At 36.5% G+C, this 27,864-nt stretch overlaps 1 protein-coding gene across 1 annotated transcript in view; it reads left to right on the forward strand.

Moving 5' to 3' along the window:
* LOC142342513 (uncharacterized) overlaps nucleotides 1-27,864 on the forward strand; it is a 403,423-nt gene that overhangs the window by 125,454 nt on the left and 250,105 nt on the right. The window contains exons 18-23 of the mRNA XM_075393861.1: nucleotides 7,553-7,793; nucleotides 8,416-8,592; nucleotides 9,184-9,245; nucleotides 19,387-19,481; nucleotides 22,630-22,679; nucleotides 25,054-25,216. Of these exons, the coding sequence (XP_075249976.1) occupies nucleotides 7,553-7,793; nucleotides 8,416-8,592; nucleotides 9,184-9,245; nucleotides 19,387-19,481; nucleotides 22,630-22,679; nucleotides 25,054-25,216 (788 nt within the window). The remainder of the gene's footprint in view (nucleotides 1-7,552; nucleotides 7,794-8,415; nucleotides 8,593-9,183; nucleotides 9,246-19,386; nucleotides 19,482-22,629; nucleotides 22,680-25,053; nucleotides 25,217-27,864) is intronic.

A 27,864-nucleotide genomic window follows, 5' to 3' on the forward strand; every position in this document is an offset into this window, starting at 1 on the left:
GTCTTTTTTTGCGTTCCTATTCTTTCTGCCTATCTCCTGTTCATAATGAACGCTGAAACGTGTACAATTTGTCAGAAAAAACTCGTAGATAAGCGCAGCCTCAGACGACATATGCAAACAGTTCATAAACAATACGTCCAAACCAACCGATTCGTTTGCGATGAATGTGCGTTTGCTCACAAAATAGTCATAGAACTCGAAACGCATATGATACAGCAACACAACACAAAACATCCCCGCTACTGTCTCTACTGCAACAAGTTCTATGTAGACAATGGACTTCCAGTATGGAATGCTGATCTGGAAAACAACCCAAGTTCGGGAATTCTTCCGTCCGAGCAAACTGGTGTTTTGAAAACCTACGACATACCAGTGGGGGAACAGGAAATAGATCTGCTAAGTTTTATGCGGAGCAAACAGGACGAGATTGAAAATAATGTTCAACTGAACACGCAAAGTAGTGCACAAAAACTTCAATTCAGTGCATTGGTGCAATTAACAAAACCAACAAGTGATGAAACCGTTGATAGTCAACCCGATCGAATTCAGATATATATCAATTCAAAAATGCAGCGCGTTGACTTCACCGGATTGAGTAAATCATGCTTTGCTGGAATGATTGAGCAAATGCTCCTCTCACTGAACAACTTCGCATCTCATGGGAGTGGGTGGACGGTAGATAGAATTGAGAATGTGGAACTACGATTTGTCAAGTCAAAACCAATTAGTGCCTCTTCCTATCTAGCTCTCCCAACTGAGTTGGCTAGAATTCAATACTTGCTCAACATTCGCAACAGACATGATGAAAAATGTTTCCTATACTGCTATACAGCACAATATCACAACAAAATTGGACCCAAATTGATACCGGACAATGCCTCCTGGAGACAAAAAACAAATCCAATAATGTATGGTCCAGAAAATCCCAGAGCAAAGCAACCAGTTGGTGAATTCTTGATGCCAATGGCCTTTCACCAATTGAAAAAATTTGAACAGCTTAACCAGGTACGCGTTAATGTATTTCGGCACTCAAACAAAAAATTGATTCCTCTCCGCATATCAAACAATCAAAATTTCGAATTCAACCTGGACTTACTCTTGCTAAGTGATGGTTCAATGCATCATTATGTGCTGATCACAAATATCAAAGGACTAATTCAACGGTACATTCAGAAAAAACAGCGTTTAGACAACCATTTGTGTCGAAACTGTTTTCATATTAGCACTTCAATCGAACGACATGAGAGACATGAAGAAATATGCCACCAAAACAAACGAGCAATTATTAAAATGCCAAAAGCAGGACAGCAAAAATTTGAATTTAAAAATAATCAAGCACGTTGGTTTGCACCTATAGTCGGATTTTTGATCTGGAGTCTATAATTGAACGCGTTATTGGCAGCAGCAACACACAAAGCTCGAGCACTACTAGAGCGCTAGAAGAACACAAGCCATGCAGCTATGCTTTGCTTTTTGTGGCCTTGAATGAAACGAAACCATTCTTTTTTGATCTGAAGTGTGGGCCGAATGTCATGATTGAATTTGTCAAGTCGCTGGAGTAAATTGCCAAGAGCATTTATGATGTTAAACAACAATACAAAAATTTTTCCGGTGAACCATCAATAGCAAAAAGAGAAGCTACTCTGTGTTGGATTTGCGAAAACGAATTGAATACAAGTCCACAAGATCCCACAGTACTAGATCACTGTCACTTCACAGGAAAATTTTTGGGATGGGCCCACTCGCAGTGTAATTTAAAACGTAGAAACCTAAACTTTACTCCACTGTTTGCCCACAATTTGACAAACTATGACCTTCATCACGTAGTACTTGCTCTACAGAGCCTGAATGAGAAAAACACAATTTCTGTGGTAACAGGCACAAGTGAGAAATTCATCTCGTTGCAAATTGGAGTGCATATAAAAGCAACACAGAACAAAAAGGGCGTTTGGACAAACCAGTATGAACACATAAGACTACTGGACTCCTTCAAGTTCATGAATGCTTCTCTTGACAAACTGGTACAGAACCTGCCCCCGGATCAGTTCAGCTTGCTTGAACAACATTTTCAAGAGTGGCCCACATCGTCGGTAAACCTGTTGAAACAAAAAGGCTCGTTCCCTTATTGCTACGTTGACAGATTTGAAAAACTTCAAGAGACACAGCTTCCCCCTCGTGACAAATGGACCAACAGTTTACAGCAATATGAAGTCACAGTGAGTGAAGATGAGTACAAGCAAGCGCTCCAGGTATTCAATTTATTTTCATGTCAAAATATTGGTGAATACTACAAGTTGTACTTGAAAACTGATGTGTTCCTACTCGCCGCAGTTGTTCTTTGCTTTCGACAAGTTTGCTATAACACCTACGGACTGGATTGCTGTCAGTATTACACTGCATCAAATTTGTCGGGCGACGCAATGCTCAAAATTTGCAATCCCCATTTACATCTTCTAACTGAGAGGAAACACCTTGATATGGTTGAGAACCTTATAAGAGGAGGCGTGAGCTCGGTGTACAGTAAGCGTCTTTGCCGCGCAAACAACAAATTTCTTCCTGATTACAAACCAAAAAACATTTCTTCGTTCATCATTATGATAGACACTAACAATCTATACGGAGGAATCATGGAAAAATTCCCACTGCCACTATGTGAATTTGAACTGTTCGACAAGAGTGAGTGGTCCGACGATAATGCTCAGGAAATTCTTCACCGAATTTTGAATACACCAGATGATGACCCAGTAGGATACATAGTTGAAGTAGACCTAAGCTATCCCGACAGCCTACATGATCTACACTCTGACTTTCCCTTGGCACCCACAAAAGAAGCTATTGATGAATGTTGGCTCAGTGAATACCAAAGCGACTTGCTGGCCGATATGCAAATTAAAAAACCCCCGCAGGTAAAAAAGCTCATCCAGACGCTTTTCGATAAACAAAATTATACATTACACTACCAAACCTTGAAACTCTATGTTGAACTAGGATTGGTAGTAACCAAGCTTCATCGAGTGTTATCATTCAAACAAGAAAAGTGGCTGGCGCCATACGTGAAACTAAATACCGAAAAAAGAAAGCAGGCAAAGAATAAGTTTAAGGAAGATTTCTACAAATTAATGGTAAACTCATCATTCGGGAAAACTTGCGAGGGAAAACGAAACAGAATGAAAGTGAAATTGATGCGCACTGAAGAACAAACACTCAAATGCACAGACAAGCCCGAGTACCAGTCATCAAAAATTATCAGTGAAGATCTGGTAACTGTATGCCTTCAACAATCAGAAATACTGTGGGACAAACCAACCATCGTCGGTGCTTGTATACTGGATTTGGCTAAGAAATTCATGTTTCAGTTTCACTACAAAGTTATGAAGAAGAACTTTGATTGCAATTTGCTTTATTCAGACACAGACTCCTTCGTATATGAAGTGCGCTCAAGAGATTTCTTTGCAGAAATACAGAAGAAAAAACAGGTTGCAGATCAATTTGATTTTTCAAACTTCCCTCCTGAGCACCCGCTATACAGCAGGGACAATGCACGAGTCACTCGTAAATTCAAAGACGAGATGGGAAGCCGGCCAATTGCTGAGTTTTGTGGACTCAAGCCAAAGCTGTATTCAATCAAACTCGCTGAAGGCAAGTCTTTTTCACTAGCCCCCTTTCACTCTACAAACACAAGTAATCAAAACAACAGGCATTTGCGAAACTTTCTAGCAAAGTTTTTTTGGGTGTATGAAAAAACGGGATAAATTTGAAATAAATCAAGTTTTTTTTTTCTCAGGTTGCACCAAGCAGTCAGCCAAAGGGGTCACAAAAGATGCACGGCGCAGCATGACCCATGAATTATACAAGCAAACTCTTTTGGGCGGCGAGGTGGTGCGTCTTCTCAACACCCGAATAGCCTCTAGCAACCACAGGCTTCACACAATAGTTGTCAACAAGAAATCATTTTCGGGCTATGATGATAAAAGCTTCATATTAAGTGACCAAGTATCAACGTTGCCTTATGGACTCAACTCATTGAGAGAGGACATGTTTTACAAAACAATACTAGATGAGCCGGACTGGGGTTCGCTTAATGCAAGCCAAAACGAGCAGGAAAGCACGCAGCAGGCGCGGGATAGCTCGCAGCAGGCGCGGGATATATCGCAGCAGGCGCGGGATAGCTCGCATCAGGCGCGGGATAGCTCGCTGCAGGCGCGGGATAGCTCGCAGCATGCACAGCAAAGACGCAAACACAACCAACAGCAGAAAAACAAGAAGCCAAAACAACAACCAACAACAACCATTCCACAAACAAGCACCATTCTCAACTCAAGTTTCAACTCCCCTGACCCAGGTTTTTATCAACGTGATTATAGTGAAGAAGAATTAGAAGAAAACTTGGTAGATTTTGACAATTTGCCTGAGTTATCGGATAGTGGGTCCTCTACAGACCCAGCTTGCGACGGTTTTATTTTGAACCAAGCAATTGAATCCGATAACGCAAGTGTTTCAAGTGAGAATCAAGTCACTTTGTCAGCACCGGAAAGCAAAAAGAGAAAGCAGAACGCAAAAAAAGGAGCAGAAAAAAAAAAAACCAAGAGCTCGCATTATAGACTTTTCATCAGCTGATGAAGATTAAACTCAGTGATTTGTGTATGCATGTTCACAGACTAACAAAGTTTTTTACCATTAAAAAGCCCGCGAACAGAACTATACAAAAGTAAGCTCTAATTGAGATAAAATTTTTAGAGTTTTTGTTGAAGTGCTGAAGCCCGGTCCCTCCTCTTCTTGTTTTCCACAAATTGTAATTCAAACCTGTAGCCAGTAACAACTCTCGCAGTAAAAAGTTTCCCTCAAGAATCCAGTAGCAGTTATTTCAAGTCTCAATCAAAAATCCTCCACCCCAAAACAAAACTCCCTCAACGTGCGCCGCGAACCACTAGCTCCTTTGCTGGAAGCTGATTGATCTCCACTTCAATATATTGCAAAGCCGATCTCAAAAGTTTGCGACCAGAACTTCTACGGCGAGCTCAACCTCCAGAGTTCACAGTCTTTCATTGGAATTTTGGATTATTGATTTTGACTTGAAACAAACTGCCAACAGATTACCCAATAGGTACTTTGGCCTTTTCTCAGCTCATTTGAAAAGTTTACATAGAGATTAATTTCAATTAAATAGAAAGGTTACAATTCAGTACAAACAAGACACATCGAAAATAAAAGATTTGTACATTGTTTACTTAATTGTTTATTTACTTTGTAATTTTTGTCGTTAAGCTTTTTTTAGAAACCAGAAAAAGTTGTGTATGTGATTTACTGATCCTTTCAACAATGTTTGAGACAAATAAACTGACTGATTCCGTTGTAATTTCTATTCAAAAGTTGGTTTAAAATTTCGCAGGACCAGATTTTTTTCAAAAGCTCCTTTATTTTATCCGTTTCATTGATATGATAAGTTAAAGAGCAAACAAAAAACAAATGGATCGATTAGATAGTTCCCATCTTTTACCCGTTCCCATTAAAAAAAACTTACTCAGTTATTGCGGAGGTAGATTATCAGGTTTCCGTTGCCTTGATCACAGACAACTCGACCCTCGTCTTGAAACTTTTCGCTCAGCAGACACTTTCCACAATGGCAGATGTCAAAATCGAACACACTGTTTCGATTGACACAAAAGAATTTTTTTTTCAGGTTCGTGAGCTTTATCGGTTGTTTTCCTAAAATTGGTTAGCATATATTTTTGCCAAAAAAAGTTGGGCTAGATATTAGACTGTATTGCAGCAATAAAAATCTGACCAATTGTTTGTGTAACTCCAAACTAATCTTTTTTAATGAGTTTTTCAACCTTTATCCCCAATCATTGTAATTATACCATAATAGAGGCTAAGATTTCAGGGGGTTATAATGGGAAAGACCCAGCAATTTAATTTCCATATGGTCCTACAATTATTCACACAGAACCAAAAACAAATAACTTACCCGAGGAATAACTTCCGTTCTCAACCATTTGAAGTCTTCAATTTGATCTGCAACTTGGTTTGTAGCTGAACACAAACAACTGGAAACTCTCTCGTACTTGGGAGAAATGGCGAATAATTTTCTAAATTCAACAGCCACAATTCATCAATCATTTATTGAAATCAAATGGTTATTAATTTTCACTGTTTCAGGATTAAAATATACCCACTTCCAATCACGTACACCAATGCATACGTCCCATTCCCCGTTAATATTCGACCATTGCCAACTAAATTTTTAAAGTTGCTTAATGCTTATATTTGAACAAATTCGCCATTTCTGATTAATTCTGACACTTGTATGGGAAACTTGATTGTAGTTGGGACAATTTATTGTAGTTCGGCAATTGATTGTAGCTGGGACAATTGATTGTAGGGGACACTTGATTGTAGCTGGGACACTTGATTGTATGGGACACTTGATTGTAGTTGGGACAACTGATTAGGACACTTGATTAGGGGACACTTGATTGCAGTTAGAACCTGTAAAACTGGAATAATAGAGAGGGAAAGTAAGGTTTTTTTTCAAATTCGTAAATCAGTACATCAGCAGAAATTTTAGTTTTATACCGAGCAATTAATCAACAAAACGAGAAAGGTGTAAATGATTTTTTGCAGCAAGGGTTGACCAGACAAAATTTTTAAGCCTGAATATTCTTGTTTTTTTAGCCAAAAATGTTTATAAGCTGGTTTCCCTGGGTCCCACCAAACCCTTTATTAGGTTCCCATAATCTTGATTTTTTGATCTGTCGGCGAATTTTTCTATGATCTTGCCGCAAAAATCTAGTGGGGGGGGGGCAAAAACCGAAAATTTGGAACATTTTTGGCTAAAAATTGGGTTATGTTTAATGAAAATCGGATATGTGCACGTATATCTACAAGACAACTTTGTTAGCATTCAATAACAAAGCAATAAAATGTACAAAAAGAGGAGTAAAAGTTACGCATAATAACGCTGCGCTGTCTGGCGCTACGAAATTTGGCGGGAAATTAGCAAAGTTTGCAAAACAATATGATTTAATTCAAACAGCCGAAGAAAAATTAAGACGAAGGAAATTATAATATAGCACCATAAAATCACAAAAAAAATTGACTAGAACCTCAAAAATAGGGGGACATTTTACTGCATTTTAAAAAAAAATCAATTTGTCCCACCCCGTTGTAGATGACCACCTCAAAATGTCCCACCCCGTTGTAGATTGCCACGCTGCAGTAATTGTCCGTCCCCCCACCCGTTGAGGTTCTAGTCAGAATTTTATACTACTCACGTTTAACCGAAAAATGCTATCAAAATTGCAATGTCTGATCCAACAGTTACAGTGGTTTAATTTGATAAAAGAAAGTAGAACATCTTTAAAAATTGCAATTGATTTTGAAGATCGAATTAGATTCACAGATTTGTATGTTCTCAATTTCAATTTGCCTCTCTGTATTATAGAATGTTCCTGTCTGTAAAGTTTTGTTTTCCGAAAATTTTTTACTGCTCAAGCAGTGCGTTCAGCGTAATGTTACAAGGAAGTTCTGGCACGCAATGCTTGTTTTTCAGCTTGCCCAAATTCGAGAGGAGTTTAAAGAGAAGGAAGCTGCATTTGCCAGTTGCAATGAACAACACGTTCAAAAAATAGCAGAATTGACCGACACCAAAAACTCTGATATTGATAAATTAAAAAATGAGATAGAGATGTTGAAACAGCAATTGCAAGAAGCAACTAATGAGATGAAAATGAGCAGCGATATGAAGAATGATGCAATGGTTTACATGGGACAGCTAACTGAACAAGTGGACAGTAAGCACTTTTCACATCTACAAAAATTGTTTTTATAAAACCTGTATGGGTGAGCCGTGGTGTATTAAAGATATTTGTAGCACATATTTTGCAAATAAAGATTGAAACCACAGCGACAGAGCATCTTTTGTGAAGATGAACGGTTGTTGAGTCGAACAATAATTTCGGCATTTCAAGTTGTATGCTCATGGACATGCATAATCAGTCTTCAATTTAAACGAAAATATTGAAAAAAGACATAAATGAAGACATTTTCACTAAATTTTAGTTAATCACAATGGTAGGTAGTAGTGTTCAATTGTTATTTGCTCGATTATTATTTAACTTTGACATAGCTTCAAAATATCTTCTTGATCTTTTCTGCAACAATTTCCCTAAAGCGAGCATCTCCAAAGTGAATGGATATAAACATGATCGATAATTGTGACATAGAATCGTGGGATCTATTCTGTTCCCACCCCCCCCCCCCCCAGCTTAGTAAGCATAAATTTTTTATGACCCCAGGCGCACGTGCTATTTTCTTACATAGTAACGTGCTATATAACAACATATAATTTGTAACTGGGGGTCATAAAAACACCGGGGGCCGAAACAGAATAGATCCGAATCATGTTTGTAACAGAGTTGCAGAAAGAACTTGAGACTGCGGATGAGATGAGAAAGAGAGCCGAATCTGAGGTTGAGTCGAAGGGGGAGGAGATTGTGGCTCTAACGGACCAACTTCAAAAGAGCAAAGATGAGAGTTCTCTCAAGATCAAGTCGCTTAATGAGGACGTTGCCAATCTCAGAGCAAGTTTGGGTAAGATGGTGACTGCTTTTTAAGCTGGGTATACATTGGGGTCATTTTTGATATTAACACAAATTTTTGATATTTGCTCGAACCCGTTTATCGAACTCATTTAAATTTGCTCATTGAAACTCAAATTGAAGGTCATCTTAGTCAACTGAGTTGATTGGCTAAAGTTTAACACGGTTGTTTTCCTCGCCAAAAGTTATTGGCCAGATAAAAATTGCAGTAACAAATCTGCATGAAAAGCTTGGCCATTGCAATAACCCAGCTTTTGTGGTATATCAAGCTAACAAAGATGAGGCTTCAGCAGAGCTTTGTTGCAACTCTAGCAGGCCTGTACGCGGTTCTGGAGGTAGTAGGTTCGAGTCCTCGGAGCTCTAATTCTTTACCACTATATGGAGATAGCTAATACCACAGTAGGGTTCCACTATAACGCTTGAAATGATAAACGTTTTGAGCTGTGGGCAATTAAAGAACGTAGCTGTATTATACAGCAAAGATAAGAAACGAGGCAATTCTCTTAGGTGCCAAATGAGGTCTATTGTTTGAAACATCTGAAATTTTCACTGCATTCTGGTAACTAGTTTTTTCTTATTACAGCAGAGAAAAGAACAAGAAGTGGTATGACTCTGACTCAACGACTGCGTGACAACAAAGCTCGGGTAAGTGGAAATGAACAATGGATAAATTACTCTCCAACAAACTTGGTAGCAATTGTTTTAATTTGCCGGTTTTGTTTGATGACCACTAGCCGCTGTCATTTGTCAACCGGCTATTTTTGCATTCCTCATTTTTGTACTTTAATAGCCGCTGTCAGCCTCTCAACGGCTATTGTTTAGGTGCTCTCCTTTTTACAATTCAAAGAATTTGAATTGTATTGGGGCGCTGTCTTTTTTACGACTCGAAGAGGAGTATTGCAGAAGTCCTTTTTTAAATCAATTTTTAATGGAGCGAATTTTTAAGCAGGAAATGAAACAGTGAAAAAATTTGGAGTGATTTTTCTGAACAACATGAAGAGTAGAGCGAAATCAGAGTTGTTTGTTGTTCATATCGCTGTTTTCTAGAGAGCGAGAAATTGAGGTGTGAAAAAAATTCTGTAAGCGAGCGGAATCTTTTGTTCACGTGCGGTATTTTAAAGCAGTTTTTTATTGATGCAAAGCTGTAAGCTGAGCGGAGCTATATTGCGGTGCTCTTGGTTTTTTACAATTCAAAGAACTTGAATTGTAGTGGGGCGCTGTCTTTAAGATCTGTTTAATTTTTCATGATTTTTGAAGTCAAATTGTAGTGATTTTGGTCACGCCGAAATAGGAAGTAGAGCGAAGCGAGTGGTTTTGCGACGTGAATTTCTCTCGCTTTAATTTTAAAGTAGAGTGAGAAAACGGTGTTTGATCAGAAATTCGCTTTCTCGCTAATGGTTTTTTGTTCACATGCGGCAATTTCGCTTTGATTTCTACTGTTTCGAGGTTTTTGTTTGGATTTTTTTCTAAGTGGTTTTCCCAATCTATTCATAGTTCATTGTAGGTCTATTTTTTTGTTTGAACCAAATTACTACTTCTCGCTAAAGGTTTTTTTTTGTTCTTATACGGCATTCTGACATTGATTTTGTTTTTTCTCTATTTTTTATCTGATTTTTTTTAGAAATGTTTTTCCCAGTTCACTCATAGTCAGTTCTAGGTCTAATTTTTGTTTCTTCAATAAAAAATTGTTGAATTGTACGTCAGGACTTGTCCTGCTAGGTTTTTTGTTTCGTCGTCTGACGCTCATTTTTGTTTTACATTTTTTCACATAGCAATGCTGAGAAAGTCGAAACTTCTGAATGACTTCTTCCTCTCAATTAGGATGTTTGCGCGCGTGACGTGAACTCTCATTCGCCCTCCTGCAAAGGTTTTAAAGTCATTTGCGTGATTAGATTTTGATCATACGTGACTTACCTCACTCAATAAAAATGACTTTTTACTTTAAAACCTAAGTTTATTTAGTTTAAGGTCAAAAGGACTCATATGTGCACTAAACGTCCCTAAAAGAAGGCTTTTGCATGATGAGTTTTAACAAGCTTTTTTAATTCATCGCTGAATGTTTCTTACCTAGCTTTTTGAGCGGCGTCGAATTTTTTTCTATTTAGACCTGTATATGTTTCATCTCTATTTTACGGCACTCAAGTCTTTTCGTTCGCAGCTCTTCCGGCAATCTGTCAGCTTTGTTTCAATTTTTTAGTTAAGAGGTTTTGATAGGATTTGTTCTAATTTTACAATTTTAGTTTTTGTTTGAAGGTTTCTGGATATTCATATGAGTTCTATGCTAATTGGAAGGTTTTCCCGTATTTTGCTGATTTTTGGGCTAATTATTGCGATTTTATGACGATTGTTCTGTTTTACTGCCTCAAAAGGGTATTAAAAAGACCCTATGACTCGAGCAATTTCTAGATAACAAGTGGTTACAGTTTTGTGGATATGATGCTTTTTTTAGAAATATGACAAAAAAGCGCACAAATTAAAACTTTTTTCTTCATTTTGTTTTGCAGGTTTTTGTTTTCTGTTTTTTAGACAAGTTTCTAAGCCTATTATGACTTGCTTGTTGTTTTGCGAGAATCTGGATGTTCTTCAAATTGACACGGAAATAGTTTTCACTTAAAAATTAGTTATGGTAATCAACGGCCGCTTTTTTCGGCAATCGGCTGGGTATGTTCTGTATTTCTGGAAGGAGATACAGATATAATGAAGCTCAGTGATGCAATCAGCATAGCTGACGTTCTAGTGTGTTGGGTTTCGTGAATGTGAGAATGAGTTTTTCATTTTAAATAGCCGTCGCACCCTATGAAAGGCTATTATTTAGGCGCTCTTTTTTTCAATTCAAAGAATTGGAATTGTATTGGGGCGCTGTCTTTTTTTACAATCTGTCCTCATATTTTCATTATTTTCGAAGTCAAATTGGAATAGTGATTTTGATCACGCCGACACACGAAGTGGAGCGAAAAAATGAGTGGTTTTGCGGCGTGAAATTTAACTCTGATTTTAAAATAGAGTGTGCAAGCGGTGTTTGATCACAAAAATCGCTTTCTCGCTAGTGGTTTTTTGTTCACATGCAGAAGTTTCACTTTGATTTTTACTATTTTGAGTTTTTTGGTTGGATTTTTTCTAAATGGTTTTGCCAATCTATTCATAGTTCATTATGGGCCTATTTTTTCTACTTTTCGCTAAAGGTTATTTTGTTCACATGAGGCATTTTGAAATTGATTTTCTGTTTTTTCTTTTTTTATCTGAATTTTTTAAGAAATGTTTTACCCAATTCACTCAGAGTCCGTTCTATGTCTAATTTTTGTTTCTTCAATGAAAAATCTTTGAATTGTACGTCAGGACTTGTCCTGCTATGTTTTCTGTTTCGTCGTCTGACGCTCTCTTTCGTTTAGCATTTTTTCAAACAGCAAAGCTGAGAAAGTCGAAACTTCTGATTGACTTCTTCCTCTCAATTGCGGTGTTTGCGCGCGTGACGTCAATTCTCTTTCTCTCTCTAGCAAAGGTTTTTAAGTTATTTGCGTGATTAGATTTTGATCATACGTGACTTACCTCACTCAATAAAATTACTTTTCACTTTTAAAACCTAAGATTATTTAGTTTAAGGTCAAAAGAACTCATATCTGCACTAAAGGTGTTGATTTTTTCTGTTTAGATCTGTATATATTTCTATCTCTATTATACGGCACGCAAGTCTGTTCTTTCGCAGCTCTTCCGGCAATCTGTCGGCTAAGTTTCAATTTTTTAGTGAAGAGGCTTTGATAGGATTTTGTTTTAATTTTACGATTTTGGTGCTTTTTTGAAGGTTTCGGGATATTCATTTGAGTTCTATGCTAATTGGGAGGTTTTTCACGTATTTTGCTGATTTTTGGGTTAATTTTTGCAATTTTGACTATTGTTCTGTTTAACTGCCTCAAAAGGGTATTGAAAGGACCCGATGACTTGAACAATTTTTACATAAGTGGTTACAATATTGTGGATATGAAGCATTTTTTTGAGAATTATGATAAAAAAAAGGCAAAATTTGAAGCTTTTTTCTGATTTTTTTTGCAGTTTTTCGTTTTCTGTTTTTTAGACAAGTTTCTTAGCCTATTATGACTTGCCTATTGTTTTGCGAGAATCTGGATACTCTCCAAAATGACACTGAAATAGTTTTCACTTAAAAATTAGTTATGGGAAACGGCGGCTATTTTTCGGCAATCGGCTGGGTATGTTCTGTATCTCTGGAAGGAGATACAGATATGATGAAGCTCAGTGATGCAATCAGCATAGCTGGCGTTCTAGTGTGTTGGGTTTCGTGAATGGGAGAATGAGTTTTTCATTTTAAATAGACGTCGGCACCCTATGAACGGCTATTATTTAGGCGCTCTTTTTTACAATTCAAAGAATTGGAATTGTATTGGGGCGCTGTCTTTTACAATCTGTCCTCATATTTTCATTATCTTCGAAATCAAATTGGAATAGTGATTTTGATCACGCCGAAACACGAAGTGGAGCGAAAAAATGAGTGGTTTTGCGGCGTGAAATTTAACTCTGATTTTAAAATAGAGTGTGCAAGCGGTGTTTGATCATAAAAATCGCTTTCTCGCTAGTGGTTTTTTGTTCACATGCAGAAATTTCACTTTGATTTTTACTATTTTGAGTTTTTTGGTTGAATTTTTTCTAAATGGTTTTCCCAATCTATTCATAGTTCATTATAGGCCTATTTTTTATTTGAACCAAATTTTTACTTCTCGCTAAAGGTTACTTTGTTTACATGAGGCATTTTGACATTGATTTTCTGTTTTTCTTTTTATCTGATTTTAGAAATGTTTTACCCAATTCACTCATAGTCCGTTCTAGGTCTAATTTTTGTTTCTTCAATGAAAAATCTTTGAATTGTACGTCAGGACTTGTCCTGCTATGTTTTTTGTCTCGTCGTCTGACGCTCTCTTTCGTTTAGCTTTTTTTCAAACAGCAAAGCTGAGAAAGTCAAAATTTCTAAATGTCTTCTTCCTCTCAATTGTGGTGTTTGCGCTTGTGACGTCAATTCTCATTCTCTCTCTAGCAAAGTCTTTCAAGTTATTTACGTGATTAGATTTTGATCATACGTGACTTACCTCACTCGATAAAATTACTTTTCACTTTTAAAACCTAAGATTATTTAGTTTAAGGTCAAAGGAACTCATATCTGCACTAAAGGTGTTGATTTTTTCTGTTTAGATCTGTATATATTTCTATCTCTATTATACGGCACGCAAGTCTATTCTTTAGCAGCTCTTCCGGCAATCTGTCGGCTATGTTTCAAGTTTTTAGTGAAGAGGCTTTGATAGGATTTTGTTTTAATTTTACAATTTTGGTGCTTGTTTGAAGGTTTCGGGATATTCATTTGAGTTCTATGCTAAATAGGAGGTTTTTCACTTATTTTGCTGATTTTTGGGTTAATTTTTGCAATTTTGACAATTGTTCTGTTTAACTGCCTCAAAAGGGCATTGAAAAGACCCTATGACTTGAACAATTTTTACATAACAAGTGGTTACAATATTGTGGATATGAAGCATTTTTTTGAGAATTATGATAAAAAATGGCAAAATTTGAAGCTTTTTCTGATTTTTTTGCAATTTTTCGTTTTCTGTTTATTGGACAAGTTTCTTAGCCTATTATGACTTGCCTATTGTTTTGCGAGAATCTGGATACTCTCCAAAATGACACTGAAATAGTTTTCACTTAAAAATTAGTTATGGGAAATGGCGGCTAATTTTCGGCAATCGGCTGGGTACGTTCTGTATCTCTGGAAGGAGATACAGATATAATGAAGCTCAGTGATGCAATCAGCATAGCTGGCGTTCTAGTGTGTTGGGTTTCGTGAATGTCAGAATGAGTTTTTCATTTTAAATAGCCGTCGGCACCCTATGAAAGGCTATTATTTAGGCGCTCTTTTTTCAATTCAAAGAATTGGAATTGTATTGGGGCGCTGTCTTTTTTTACAATCTGTCCTCATATTTTCATTATTTTCGAAGTCAAATTGGAATAGTGATTTTGATCACGCCGACAGACGAAGTGAAGCGAAAAAAAGAGTGGTTTTGCGGCGTTAAATTTAACTCTGATTTTAAAATAGAGTGAGAAAGCGGTGTTTGATCAAAAATTCGCTCTCTCGCTGGTGGTTTTTTGTTCACATGCTGCAATTTCTTTTTGATTTTTACTGTTTCAAGTTTTTTGGTTGGATTTTCTTCTAAATGTTTCTCCCAATCTATTCGTAGTTCATTGTAGGCCTATTTTTTGTTTGAACCCAATTTATACTTCTTGCTAAAGGTTTTTTTTGTTCATATGCGGCATTCTGATATTGATTTTCTGTTTTTTTTCTATTTTTTATCTCATTTTTTAGAACTGATTTTCCCAGTTCACTCATAGTCCGTTTTAGGTCTAGTTTTTGTTTTTTCAATGAAAAATCTTTGAATTGTACGTCAGGACTTGTCCTGCTATGTTTTTTGTTTCGTCGTCTGACGCTCATTTTTGTTTTACATTTGTTCACATAGCAATGCTGAGAAAGTCGAAACTTCTGAACGACTTCTTCCTCTCAATTAGGATGTTTGCGCGCGTGACGTCAACTCTCATTCGCCCTCCTGCAAAGGTTTTAAAGTCATTTGCGTGATTAGGTTTTGATGATACGTGACTTACCTCACTCAATAAAAATGACTTTTTACTTTAAAACCTAAGATTATTTAGTTTAAGGCCAAAGGGACTCATATGTGCACTAAACTTCCCTAAAAGAAGGCTTTTGCATGATGAGTTTTAACAAGCTTTTTTAAATCATCGCTGAATGTTTCTTACCTAGCTTTTTGAGCGGCGTCGAATTTTTTTCTATTTAGACCTGTATATGTTTCATCTCTATTTTACGGCACTTAAGTCTATTCGTTCGCAGCTCTTCCGGCAATCTGTCAGCTATGTTTCAATTTTTTAGTTAAGAGGTTTTGATAGGATTTTGTTTTAATTTTACGGTTTTAGTTTTTGTTTAAAGGTTTCTGGATATTCATATGAGTTCTATGCTAATTGGAAGGTTTTCCCGTATTTTGCTGATTTTTGGGCTAATTACGCAATTTTATGACGATTGTTCTGTTTTACTGCCTCAAAAGGGTATTAAAAAGACCCTATGACTCGAGCAATTTCTAGATAACAAGTGGTTACAGTTTTGTGGATATGATGCTTTTTTTAGAAATATGACAAAAAAGCGCAAAAATTAAAACTTTTTCTTCATTTTGTTTTGCAGGTTTTTGTTTTCTGTTTTTTAGTCAAGTTTCTTAGCCTATTATAACTTGCTTGTTGTTTTGCGAGAATCTGGATGTTCTTCAAATTGACACGGAAATAGTTTTCACTTAAAAATTAGTTATGGTAATCAACGGCGGCTTTTTTCGGCAATCGGCTGGGTATGTTCTGTATTTCTGGAAGGAGATACAGATATAATGGAGCTCAGTGATGCAATCAGCATGGCTGACGTTCTAGTGTGTTTGGTTTCTTGAATGTGAGAATGAGTTTTTCATTTTAAATAGCCGTCGGCACCCTATGAAAGGCTATTATTTAGGCGCTCTTTTTTTCAATTCAAAGAATTTGAATTGTATTGGGGCGCTGTCTTTTTTTACAATCTGTCCTCATATTTTCATTATTTTCGAAGTCAAATTGGAATAGTGATTTTGATCACGCCGACACACGAAGTGGAGCGAAAAAAAAGAGTGGTTTTGCGGCGTGAATTTAGGATGAATGTGGTGAATACTGTCAAAGTCAGAAGATCAAAATCAAATGAGATGGGATAAACAGATAAAGCCCGATCATTAATTCAGTGAGAATTAGGCTAACAAAATTCATTAGAGTGTTTCCTTGCTGACATTGATACTACGCTTATTAGCTTTCAGTTTAGAAGCTGAATTAAGTATAGTTTTAGAATCCAACTGAAGTTGTACGCCAAACACTTTTTGACACTGAAAAGAAAACAGAAAAATTCGGTTGATTTATCTTTTTTTCTATTTCAATCCCGATATGCATCAAACGCGTCAACGGCTACTATTTTCCGGAAATCTGCCGGCTATGTTTTAAATGTCAAAAGAGCAAAATGAAAAGATCATATAAAGCCCGGTCTTTAAGTCAGTATATTAGGTTATCAAAGTTCAGTAAAGCGATTGCTAGCTGGCATAAGTATTATGCTTAAGAGAGTTCAGTTTAAAAGCTGAATTAATTATAATTTTAGAATATAACTGAATTTGTACACCAAATAAAAAAATTTACACTGTGAAAAATGCTCTGTTTCTATCTCTTATTTTTTCTGTTTCAATCCCAATGTGCGTCAAGCGGTCCAATGGCAGCTATTTGTTTCGCTTTACCTATATTTGTTGCTTTTTCGACTTGTTTCATGAAATCTTTTTGAATTCTCGAGGAGAGTTTCATTCTTTGTTCATTCGGCTCGAAGTGCTTTAGAACAGTAGTTGCTCAATAAATCAATCTTAAATGAACAGATTGAACATTGCAATCTAAATCATGACCATGGGAAGCGATGGCAACTTTTTACGACAATCTACCAGGTTTGTTTTTCCGAGGCAAAATTAGAAATTTGACAAATGTTATGCAAGAATTTTGGAACTAAAATCTAGTTGGAACTAGTCAAAATTCCTTTTTACCTTCATTTAATTACTTACAATGCGGTCATTGTCATCGAGAAGTTTTAAAACTCCTAGTCGAAGCCGAGTTAGCGTGTAATGTTAAGAGGGCGGTAGCAACCATTCGTTAATGTTGCTAATCAACTAGTGCATCATCACTACTTCTTTGTTTAACTTATTGGACTACTTTGGCCACCATTCTTTTTTCGCTATATACCTATGGCAACAGTGGCCACTAAGGAGAGCTGAAAAAAGTTATCTAATCAATAGAGGGCACAATTTGTCCCTCTATCAGATTTTCATATGGTTCATCGGGCAATAACAAGTTATATCATCAATAATTATTCTGATATAGTTATATAATTAGTGCAACTGTTTTTATTGCAACGGAGACATAAAAAACATTCTGCCAAAGTTTTGTACTTTTTCAAATTTTTGGATTTGTTAATTAGCCGCTGTCATCTCAGTCGGTTTTTATTGCTCAGCTCTTATTTGTTTTTACCTCAAAAACGAAAAAATTGCGCTTTTCCTAATCTGCAGCTTTCTCGGTTTTTGAGTGAAATCTTTACAACTTCACTAGACCGTTATCTTCACTCCATCTGCTCTAGTTCTGTTGAACACCTGTCGCTTAGAAAATAAATTGAAAATGAACAGAGTCAATATAGAAAAAATTAACATGAAACGAGATAAAGACGTTTTAAACGCCTTGTGTTAAACATTTGCTAATTATCCTTAGTTACCAGTCTGATGTTTATTGATATGGATGTTTATCCCTCGTGTCCTAGAAATGAGGTTTTTCTAACTACGAAATCCGATTAATGTTGACATTATGTTAATAGAAACAATCACTCTTTTCTTTTCTCGTTCTGCGGGGCATGTGTTATACTATAAAAACCTAAAAAAGTCCATTTTTCTATCATCGAAAATTTATGGTCTTTATTGAGTAAACATTAGAGGTAACCAATGAATTTGGAGTGATGGATTAAACTGATCAGCAAACGAATGTCTGATAAAATTTTTTTCTTTTTGTGTCAAGTGATTTTCATGTGCCACTTTAGTGTTATGATGTTCTCTTAGTTGCCACCAATTTTCAAAATTGTTGATTAATGTTTTTCAAATAATTAATGTTTTTCACAAACTGCTTTCACCTAATAGTCGTTTTGCTCGGTTTCCAATTCATGGCCGTTTTTTTCTCACTGGTCTGACTTTTTGAAGCTTTTTACCGTATGGCCCCATAAAACGTGCTGGATCTGGATTCCTGTCACTCAGAATTGTGTGCTTATATTATAAATCACGCTAATTGACCGAAGTTTACTATGAAAGGTAGAGTAAAAATTCAGACTCCATTTTCATCATTTGAAGCACTTTGTGTAGTTTGTGCCCCTTTCGCTTAAGCATGCTGCCGTCAATCTAGGCAAGGTCTTATGAGAGCAATTCCTCCAACTTTAGTGAGCTGTTTTATAACCAGAAGGAGATTCAGACAGAATAAGGCTCAGTGATGCAATCAGTATAGCTGCCGTTCCAGTGTTTTGGGTTTCGTGAATGTGAGAATGAGTTTTTTTCATTATCTATCTATGTCATGATATGTCTCTCAAAGCAATTATATAAGTCCTGTGGTATTTTATGCAATTTTTTGCTTGACCGATTTTCCGTCTGAACCATTTGACTTTTTGGCCTTAAAAACGGGATAAACAGGTAAAGCCCGGAGGACTGTAAGTGGTTGAGCAGCTTTCTTGGAGACTTAAGTCTTACTGTTCTCTAAGTATGCGATTCACCGAAACTGTTTTGAGGAGACGATTTCATGATTATGTGAAGGGCTGTTATTAATCTTAAAACCTTGACCCTCCTAATTACCCCCTTCCTCCTTCTACACAACACTCTCCCATCCACCCTCCTGGACCTGGCGAATTGAAACCCCATCTTGTCCAGCTATCCCAACCCCCTCCTCCCCTCCCCCCCCCCCCCAACAATCGCGTGATCCTCCCCCACTTCGCTCACCCCCCCCCCCCGCTGGCTACTGCCGAAGCCAACCGCCCGCCGGTCATTTTATGGTCATTCGCCCGACGTTAGTTTGTTATGTTTACGCCTATTGTCAGGTACATTTGTTTCCATGACCACATACTTGTTGCTGTAAACAAGTTTATTAAAAATGAGCTGTTTTCCAACAGGAGGAGCTTCTGGAGGAGGAGCGAGAGAAGGACAAACAGTTCCAGCTGAGAAGCATTCCACACCTCAAACAGGAGATAACCAAACTCAAACAAGAGTTAGTTGAGTTCAGTTGGATAAGCACTAGATTTCTACCCTAGTCCAACTCCGACGCTTATTTTGCAAAATTATTGCTTATCCGACGGCTATTTTGCGTAATCTTACAAGACTCTTGCAACATTCTTAGATAATTTACTAGGGTACCAACTGTATTCAATCGCATTTTACAGCCTCTATTGATAGTTTCTCGTTTAAACGTGTTTCAGGAGATTAACGAATTTTCACAAGTTGTGATAAGATTCTCGCAATGTTTCTAAGCGCCCAAATTAAAAGAGTTGAGTCAGCAAAAGGAAATTTTTATATTTTTTTTAGAAATATTTGGTTTTTAAACATAACAAATCAGGGATCTTTTCCGTTTGTGCCCCCCCAGTACGTTATGCGCCCCCCAGTTGCAAAGCACGTACCATTACATAGTAAATCATTGTAAATATATTGCACGTGCGTCTGGGGGGTGCAAATAATATGCGCCCACTAAGCTGGGGGGGGGCACAAACGGAAAAGATCCCAAATCAGCGGTATCGTCGTTTTTTCTAGCCCGAAAATGACGTTGTTGATCATTGTTCAACTAGTATATTACATTTTGAATTTTAAGATAACCAGGAAAATTATATTCGTTCTATTAGGTTTGTCAATGAACTGAAGAAGAATTTTACAAAAATTTGCACATTTTTTCAGAATTTTATTCTAAGAGGTACGTTTGAAATTCCCGCAGAAAAATCCAAATTTCCTATGGAAACATACAGACTATCTCTGTATGTTTAAATACCGAACATTCTGAATCTCGCTTGCGCCCAAAAACGACGATACCAAATCTTTCTTACGTTCGAAACCGACAATATTGAACAAACCGAACGTACCGACGCTTTCTTACGTTTGAAACCGAACATATTGAACTTTTCGTTGTGTTGTTTGGTGTTCTCAGCTACAATGACTCTTTTTGTAAATTAAGTAAAATAGTTTTACCTATGTATTTTCGATAAGCATTGTGAAGCATGTTTGATAAGTGTGATATGTTAGTAAAACGTCAGCAACATAATGATAGTAACATATCACGCTTATCAAACACGCTTCACAATGTTTATCGAAAATACATAGGCAAAACTATTTTACTTAATTTACAAAGAGAGTCATTCTAGTTGAGAACACCAAACAAAACAACGAAAACCAATATGTTCGGATTCAAACGTAAGAAAGCGTCGGTACGTTCGGTTTGTTAAGTATTGTTGGTTTCGAACGTAAGAAAGATTTGGTATCGTCGTTTTACTATTATTATTAAAAAAAATGTTGAAATCGAATTTTTTAATGTTCCTATGATAATAATGTGAGGGCGATGAACAGCAAGTAACAATCGATATATTTTCATTTTATGACGAGCGTGGTCTGCAATTAGTTCGGGACTAGAACGGAAAAATTTAGTCGAGAGCGGCGGGAGAAAGAACGGAGATTTTTAAATAAGCAACCAATTAGCTGACATTCTTGAACCACAATTAATCACAAAATTGTAAAACTGTTGGTAGGATGAGGTTTCAGTTTTTGGGTTCCTATTGATGCCAATGTAATTGCAGTGTAATTTGGCAAGAAACTGTTAGTGTAAAATCGGGCAAGATTTGTGACAACTCAAGAGCTCTATAGCTTCTTGAAACGATTTGATTATGAACGTTTATCGCCTACTGATATTGCAAAACAACCGAGAAAATGTCAATAACTCCTTGAACAGCAGATTTTTGAACTATTAGGTTGTTCACGTGGCTTAACGGATAAATAGTTCTTGATGAGATATTCAGATAAAGTGGAAAATTGTAAATTAAAGTTTTAAATATCCGATAATGATGCAAAATGGACCAAATAATTGCAAAATTTGAAAACTCAACAGTTCAAATTGAGCGTGTTTTAAGTTGAGTTTCAGTTCAATTGGAATGAAAAAAGGTGTAAACTAACGGAGGTTTTTTGAACCACAAATGGTCAAGAAGTTAATTTTCAAGTTCCAGAAAGTTTTGTACAGGTTGAGCTAGTTTTCTGCTTTGGAGCTAGTTTTTTATTTAAGTCTCTTTCACCGGCTCTTATCTGTAAAATAACGATGTTAAAATTATAGATTTCAAATTATAGATTTTTTTTCAAAAAAAAGTTGCGTTTAATTGCTCACGAATGAGAATCAATTATTGTAACGCGTGTCTTTTTTATGCAAAGATTTTGCTTGACCGTTTCTGCGGTTTTTTTCTGAAATAATCTTTGACTTAAGTGAGTTTTTCACGCACCTCTTGATTTTGAGTGATTTCAATTACCATCACTCCGAAATTTCAATTGCCCTCACCGTCGGCTGATGTTTTTGCATCCATAAAGAAAAATTTATCTAGGCTACAGCCCTTGAATTAAATTGCCCCGCCTGTCATTCGAGAGCAGTTTTTCAGACGTTAGTCTGTTTGTTTAATTATTACGAAGCAGTTATCTTGGGTTTGTCTTGTCTTGTGGCGCGTATTTTTGTGCCTTCGTACTGCAAACTTCAAAATAGCAAATTTTTTTCATTATTTCATGCCCTTCACATTTTGCTTGTCTGTGTATGGTTTCATTTGTTGCAGTGAGTTTGAGATGAAAAAAAAACGGTGTTTTAGCTGAATTGCGTGACACGTTTTTATAATATCAATATCAATGAATATAGTATTTTTACAAATGAAGCTGATACTGATTTAGCATCGCTAGTATAATGTAAAAAAGACTATGGTTTTCAAAAAAATATATATTTATGAACGTTTGAAGGTTTTGAATTGGTTTTATAGATCACATTGGTGACTCCATCAGTTCTGGTCTTTATAGTTTTATCTATATTTTAAGGCGCGCAAGTCTATTTCGGAGCTATTCCAGCAAATCTGTCGGATATTGTTTTGAACGAAGTATCCTATATATTAATGAAAATAGTGAAAATCAGTGCAACATATTGAAACTCGATGAAGATGGAAATGTAAAAAAAATCATTTTGAAATAGTTTCTTCGCTCAATGGCTTTATAATGATACGACGGAAATCCTTTGGCGGAAATTGAATGCTGAGAAAAACCAGTTGAGAATATTGTTCCTTCCCCACTATTTGGAGTCGGAACAAAAAATCGAACCCCTCATATGACTTATTAATCACTGTAATTGAACATTTCAGGCTCAGCACAGTGAAATCCCAAGAAGCAGTCACCGCAACAATCAACAAAGGTTGGATTATTTTAGTTATAAGGTTGGACTGTTTATTCAGAATTAGGCTAGAAATTATAAATTTTACTTGAGACGTGACGTATATTTCCATATCGAACAAAAACTGAAGCAAATGCAACAAGTTTTCTCATCAAGGACATAGATTATAAGATAAGCAATAGTCATGGCAACTAACAATTTTTGTGTAGATTCTCAACAAATGAATTGAAGTTGTGAGAATTAAACTATACAATAATGAAGACAGTTTTAATTAAATAAGAAGGCGAAAGGAATGCGAAGTCGGAAGAATATTTTCTTGGCGCAATTTTTTTTATTAAGGCTTTGATTTTGTAAAAAGAAATAATTGGAAGTGGGATTTTTAATGTTTAACTCCATGGCAACTATGTGTTGGACGACAGTTAAATTACTTTTCTTTAAACAGTCTGTATATTTTACCCCGATCTAGTATTTTCATAAATATATCTATACTTTCCACCCCTTTATGAGGATTTTTAAGTTCATAGCAATTATTGTAAACGCGTGTGTCTTTTTTATGCAAAATTTTTGCTTGACGGTTTTGACTTTTCGAGTGACTTTTACGCCCTTGACTTTTTGCGGTTCGCTTGATCTAAATTCCTCTCAATCACAATTTCAAGAAGCTGAAATCAATTAGCGGCAATTTAATACTAAAATTCAATTGAAAAGTGTGCCGAAACTGGTGCCATTTTTTACTTAAAGTCTTAGTAGTGGTATATCTTAACCTCTAATGTGGTTATTTGCCCACTATTGAGGTTACCCCCCCCCCCCCCGACTGAAGCAGGTTGCAATTGATTGAGTTCCCACTAGTCGTTCCAGAGCAATTTTTCCGACGTTTAGTTGGTTTTGTTTGGTATCAGTATTCAGTTTATTCTCAATCAATTTAGAGGCTGAAATCACAATTATTATCGAATCTAATAAAACTCAGGACCAAATAAAAACAGTTTTTGAAACTGTCAAAAGAGTTCGGCTGTCGTCGATTCTTTTCATTTTTGTCTTACTGTTTCAATCCCAATGTTGGTCAATGTGGTCAACGGCGGCTTTTTCTGACAATATGCCTGCTATTTGAGAGTTTTCAAGTTGTATATTAATTAATACTCCAATATTTCACGTCAATTTGGAGGTTTTCCAGCCCTTTTTCGGTTTTTCAGTTAACTAATCCCAATTTTAGCTCAGCCTTGATAAATTGTATTAATTGGTGATTGAATAGACGCAATTTGAAATTATTATTGCATTTTTGTTTCTGAAAAATTAAGTAATTTGTCCTATGAGTCCTATGATTTAAAGCAAAGAATTAGCGGCTGTGTTTTCACTTTGGTTGATAGTAGATTCTGCGTCTGGGGTCTTGTGTGATCGTTTTCATTGAAAATGAGTATGACTTTCAAGCCCATTTTTTTGCACCTAATTACCTTTAGATTTTTCTCGCTTCGGTCTCTTTAGTAGTATAATTTTTTACGGAGCCATTGCTTTTGGCCCGGGAAATCAACAGAACGTCCATCTTCGGTTTATATGAAAAATAAAATGGACTCGACCGTCAGCGAAGCGTTGTTCTGTAAAATTTTCTGGTGTCGTGTAGGTTGTTTTCGCCGACAAACAGTGTTGTGTTGACTAACACATTTTTGTTATGCACAAAGCAAGTTTTTGAAATCATTTTTACCCGGTGACTTGCTTTGTTGGATCTACTGTCGACTTTTGGGATTGATGTTACTTTCAGGACTGGATTTTAATCTCTGCTTTTACTTTTCACGTTGACTTCCTTCGAAATTTCGCGTCCTAAAAATTATGAGGGTTTTATATTGTTTGTAATGTCATTCTCCGCTCAACTTATGCAATAGATGAATGTCAACTGAAACACTAGAAAAAAAGTATTGTAAAAATTGCTCCATGGTTGTCTCGAGGAAATTGTCCCCAAACTCATGACCAGCTTGCTCCATATTCTTTATATATATTTGATATTTTGGATCTTTTCCGTTTGTACCCCCCCCCCCGTTCGTTATGCGCCCCCCAGCTACAGAGCACGTGTCATTACATAGTAAATCATTATGTAAAAATATTGCACGTGCATCTGGGGGGTGCAAATAATATGCGTCCACTAAGCTGGGGGGCACAAACGGAAAAGATCCGATATTTTTGCTCACTTTAATTTCAATGGCTGATCTTACCTCGTATTAGGCTGTAGATATCATTATCGGGACGATAACACGCTTTAATTTGTTTACACGGGCCAACCAAAACAAAGTTTTTGGTCAACGCGAAAAGAAACAATTCTCTCATGACTAATTGAATGGTCGTTGGATGATATAAAGTGTTTTTAATGTTGTTTATTCCATGGTGTCAATTGTTCCTCGTTTAAATTTAGATTTGGCACACGAAGTGAAGCAACTGAGAAAGCGTATTCCGATGGGTCCATTGGACGAGGATTCGACAATTGGGATGGAAGGGCTGAGGGACAAATATCAGGAGGCGTATGACAACTACCTGCGGAAGAAAATGGAGTGCAAAGAACTTAAAGAGACACTCCAGTTAGTATTATCACATTATGCGCACTCGCTTTTACATATCTTTTTACTTTTTTCTTTACTTTTAAAGCATAATCGAAATGTTTGCATGGTACGAATTAAGGGCTCTTTCCTTTCTTGCCATAAATCATTAACTCACTTCAAATTGTTCACACTCATATTGACGGCTAAGAACAATGATAGTCTTGATCTTGAAAGTAAACGCTGATAGGAGAATCTATTTGAACGAGCTGCTCGCAAATAACTTTGCGAATTTATCTGGGTCCTTTTGGCCCTTTTGTAATAGCCGCCCTCATCTTCTCATCCAGCAATAATAGCGCTCCTATTTTTACAATTTAACAATTCAATTATTGAGGCGCTGTCTTTTTTCTTTTTTAAAGATCTGTTTACACATTTTCATGAATTTTGAAGGGAAATTGAAGCGATGATTTTGGTCACGCCGAAACAGGAAGAAGAGCGAAAAAGCGTATGGTTTTGCGGCATCAAATTTTTTGCTCTAATTTTAAAGTAAAGCGAGAAAATGGTGTCTGAACAAAAATTTGCTTTCTCGCTGGTGGTTTTTGTTCATATGCGGCATTTTTGCATCCATTCTTGTTTTTATTTTATTTTCTTGATAGAATTCTTTTCTAACTGGTATTCCCAATCCAGTCAGTCCATTCTATGTCCAGATTTTTGTTTAATCAATAAAAAATTTTTTAATTATAGATCAGGACTTTTCCTGCTATGTTTTTACAATTCAAAGAATTGGAATTGTATTGGGGCGCTGTCTTTTTTACGACTCGAAGAGGAGTATTGCAGAAGTCTTTTTTTAAATCAATTTTTAATGGAGCAAATTTTTAAGCAGGAAATGAATCAGTGAAAAAATTTTGGAGTGATTTTTCTGAACAACATGAAGAGTGGAGCGAAAACAGAGTTGTTTGTTGTTCATATCGCTGTTTTCTAGAGAGCGAAAAATTGAGGTGTGAAAAAAAATTCTGTAAGTGAGCGAAATATTTTGTTCACGTGCGGCATTTTAAAGAGTTTTTTAAAGCTGTAAGCTGAGTGGAGCTATATTGCGGGGCTCTTGGATTTTTTCAATTCAAAACGAGTGGTTTTGCAATTTGAAATTTCGCTCTTATTTCAAAGTGGAGTGATAAAAAGGTGTTTGAACAAAAATTTCCTCGCTTATTTTTTGAGTTTTTAATTGCTCTCAAACGAAGTTTGGCATTTACATTAGTCCTGTCTTTTTTTGCCATTTTTCGCTTGAGCGATTTTTTTGTCTGACCCATTTGACTTTTCGTCCTCAAAAATGGGACTAACAGACAGCGCCCAGCGGGCATTAATTGCTCTTAGAGCCTTTCAGCTCACTAGTGTCCAAGTATGGGATTCACGGAAACTGTTTTGAATACTTATACTTAAGGTGTGAAGGGCGGTTCTCACCCCCCCCCCCCCCGTCATCCCACGGTGCCCCCCCCGCACACCACATCCCTTCAATTAAGCTGAGGCTAGCCTCACTAAGCCGTGGCTAGCTACTGACAAAACCAACCGCACGCAGGTCGTTTGTGAGCAATTCGCCCGACATTAGTCGGTTACTTTTTTCGATTTTTTGTCTGATTATTTTCTAAATGGTTTTCACAATCCATTCATAGTTCATTTTGGTCTTTAAGTTTTTTTGGTCTTCAAGTTTTTTTGTTTAGTCTATGAAAGTCCTTTAAATTCTACCAGGACTTGTGCTATGTTTTTTTTTACTCCGTCGAACAAAAACTTTGTTTGCTTTTCCTTAGTGCACAGCTTGTTTAATGTTTTGCAGGAAACAGTTAGTCTTTTCTAGGCTAGTTCCATTGTTCTCTCATTCTGCTCAAATTGCTTTTAAACAGCTTTTAAACAGCAGCTACTCGGCAAAGCATTGTAAGGTGAGCAGAGAGTCAGTATCGAAAAGCGAAATTAGAATAGAATCGGGATAAACCCATGAAGCCCAAATAGATGCCCGCTACTAGAAATTTGTTCCTATAAGTCTTTGTTAACTTCTCTATTACGTTTTGGTTTTGATACTAAAACCTGCATCCTCTCATTACGAAACTGGAGCATGCATAACTACGAAATCCAATCAAAGTAGTTCGCTCTTTCAAAATGTTTTTGTACAACAATCAATCTTATTGTTGTTTTGCTGTTCTTTTAATTTCGATCGGTGTTATAGGAATCAATGGCCCCTATTTTCCAATAATCTGCTGGGTATGTTAAATCCTTTCAATTTTTTGCTTAATCGAATTTTGGTCTTAGGATTTATATTTCGGAGTGACTTCTTCACGCTTGATTTCATTGATTTTGAGATACCGCTTTTGATTGGTTTTAATTGGTATTCGCCTAATTTCACAAAACTTCAGTTGAAAATTTTTAATTGCTCTTGAACGAAGTTCTTAGCAATTATTGTAAACGTGTTTGTCTTTTTTTATGCAAATTTTTCGCTTGACATTTTGGGCTTTTCTTCTCGAACATTCTTTGACTTCTCAAGTAACTTTTTCACGCTTTCGTTCATCATTTTTGAGTGATCTCTAGTACTCAGAAATTGTTAATATAAAATCGTTTGCGGCAAAGAACAATTTTGTGACTCGTAGCGCAGTGGTTAGTCTGGGTGACCATGGATCGAGAGGTCAGTGGTTCGAATCCCGGTG

The sequence above is a fragment of the Convolutriloba macropyga genome, chromosome 7 (assembly GCF_964194025.1).
Source record: "Convolutriloba macropyga chromosome 7, txConMacr16.3, whole genome shotgun sequence".
NCBI classification, from domain to species: Eukaryota; Metazoa; Xenacoelomorpha; order Acoela; family Convolutidae; genus Convolutriloba; species Convolutriloba macropyga.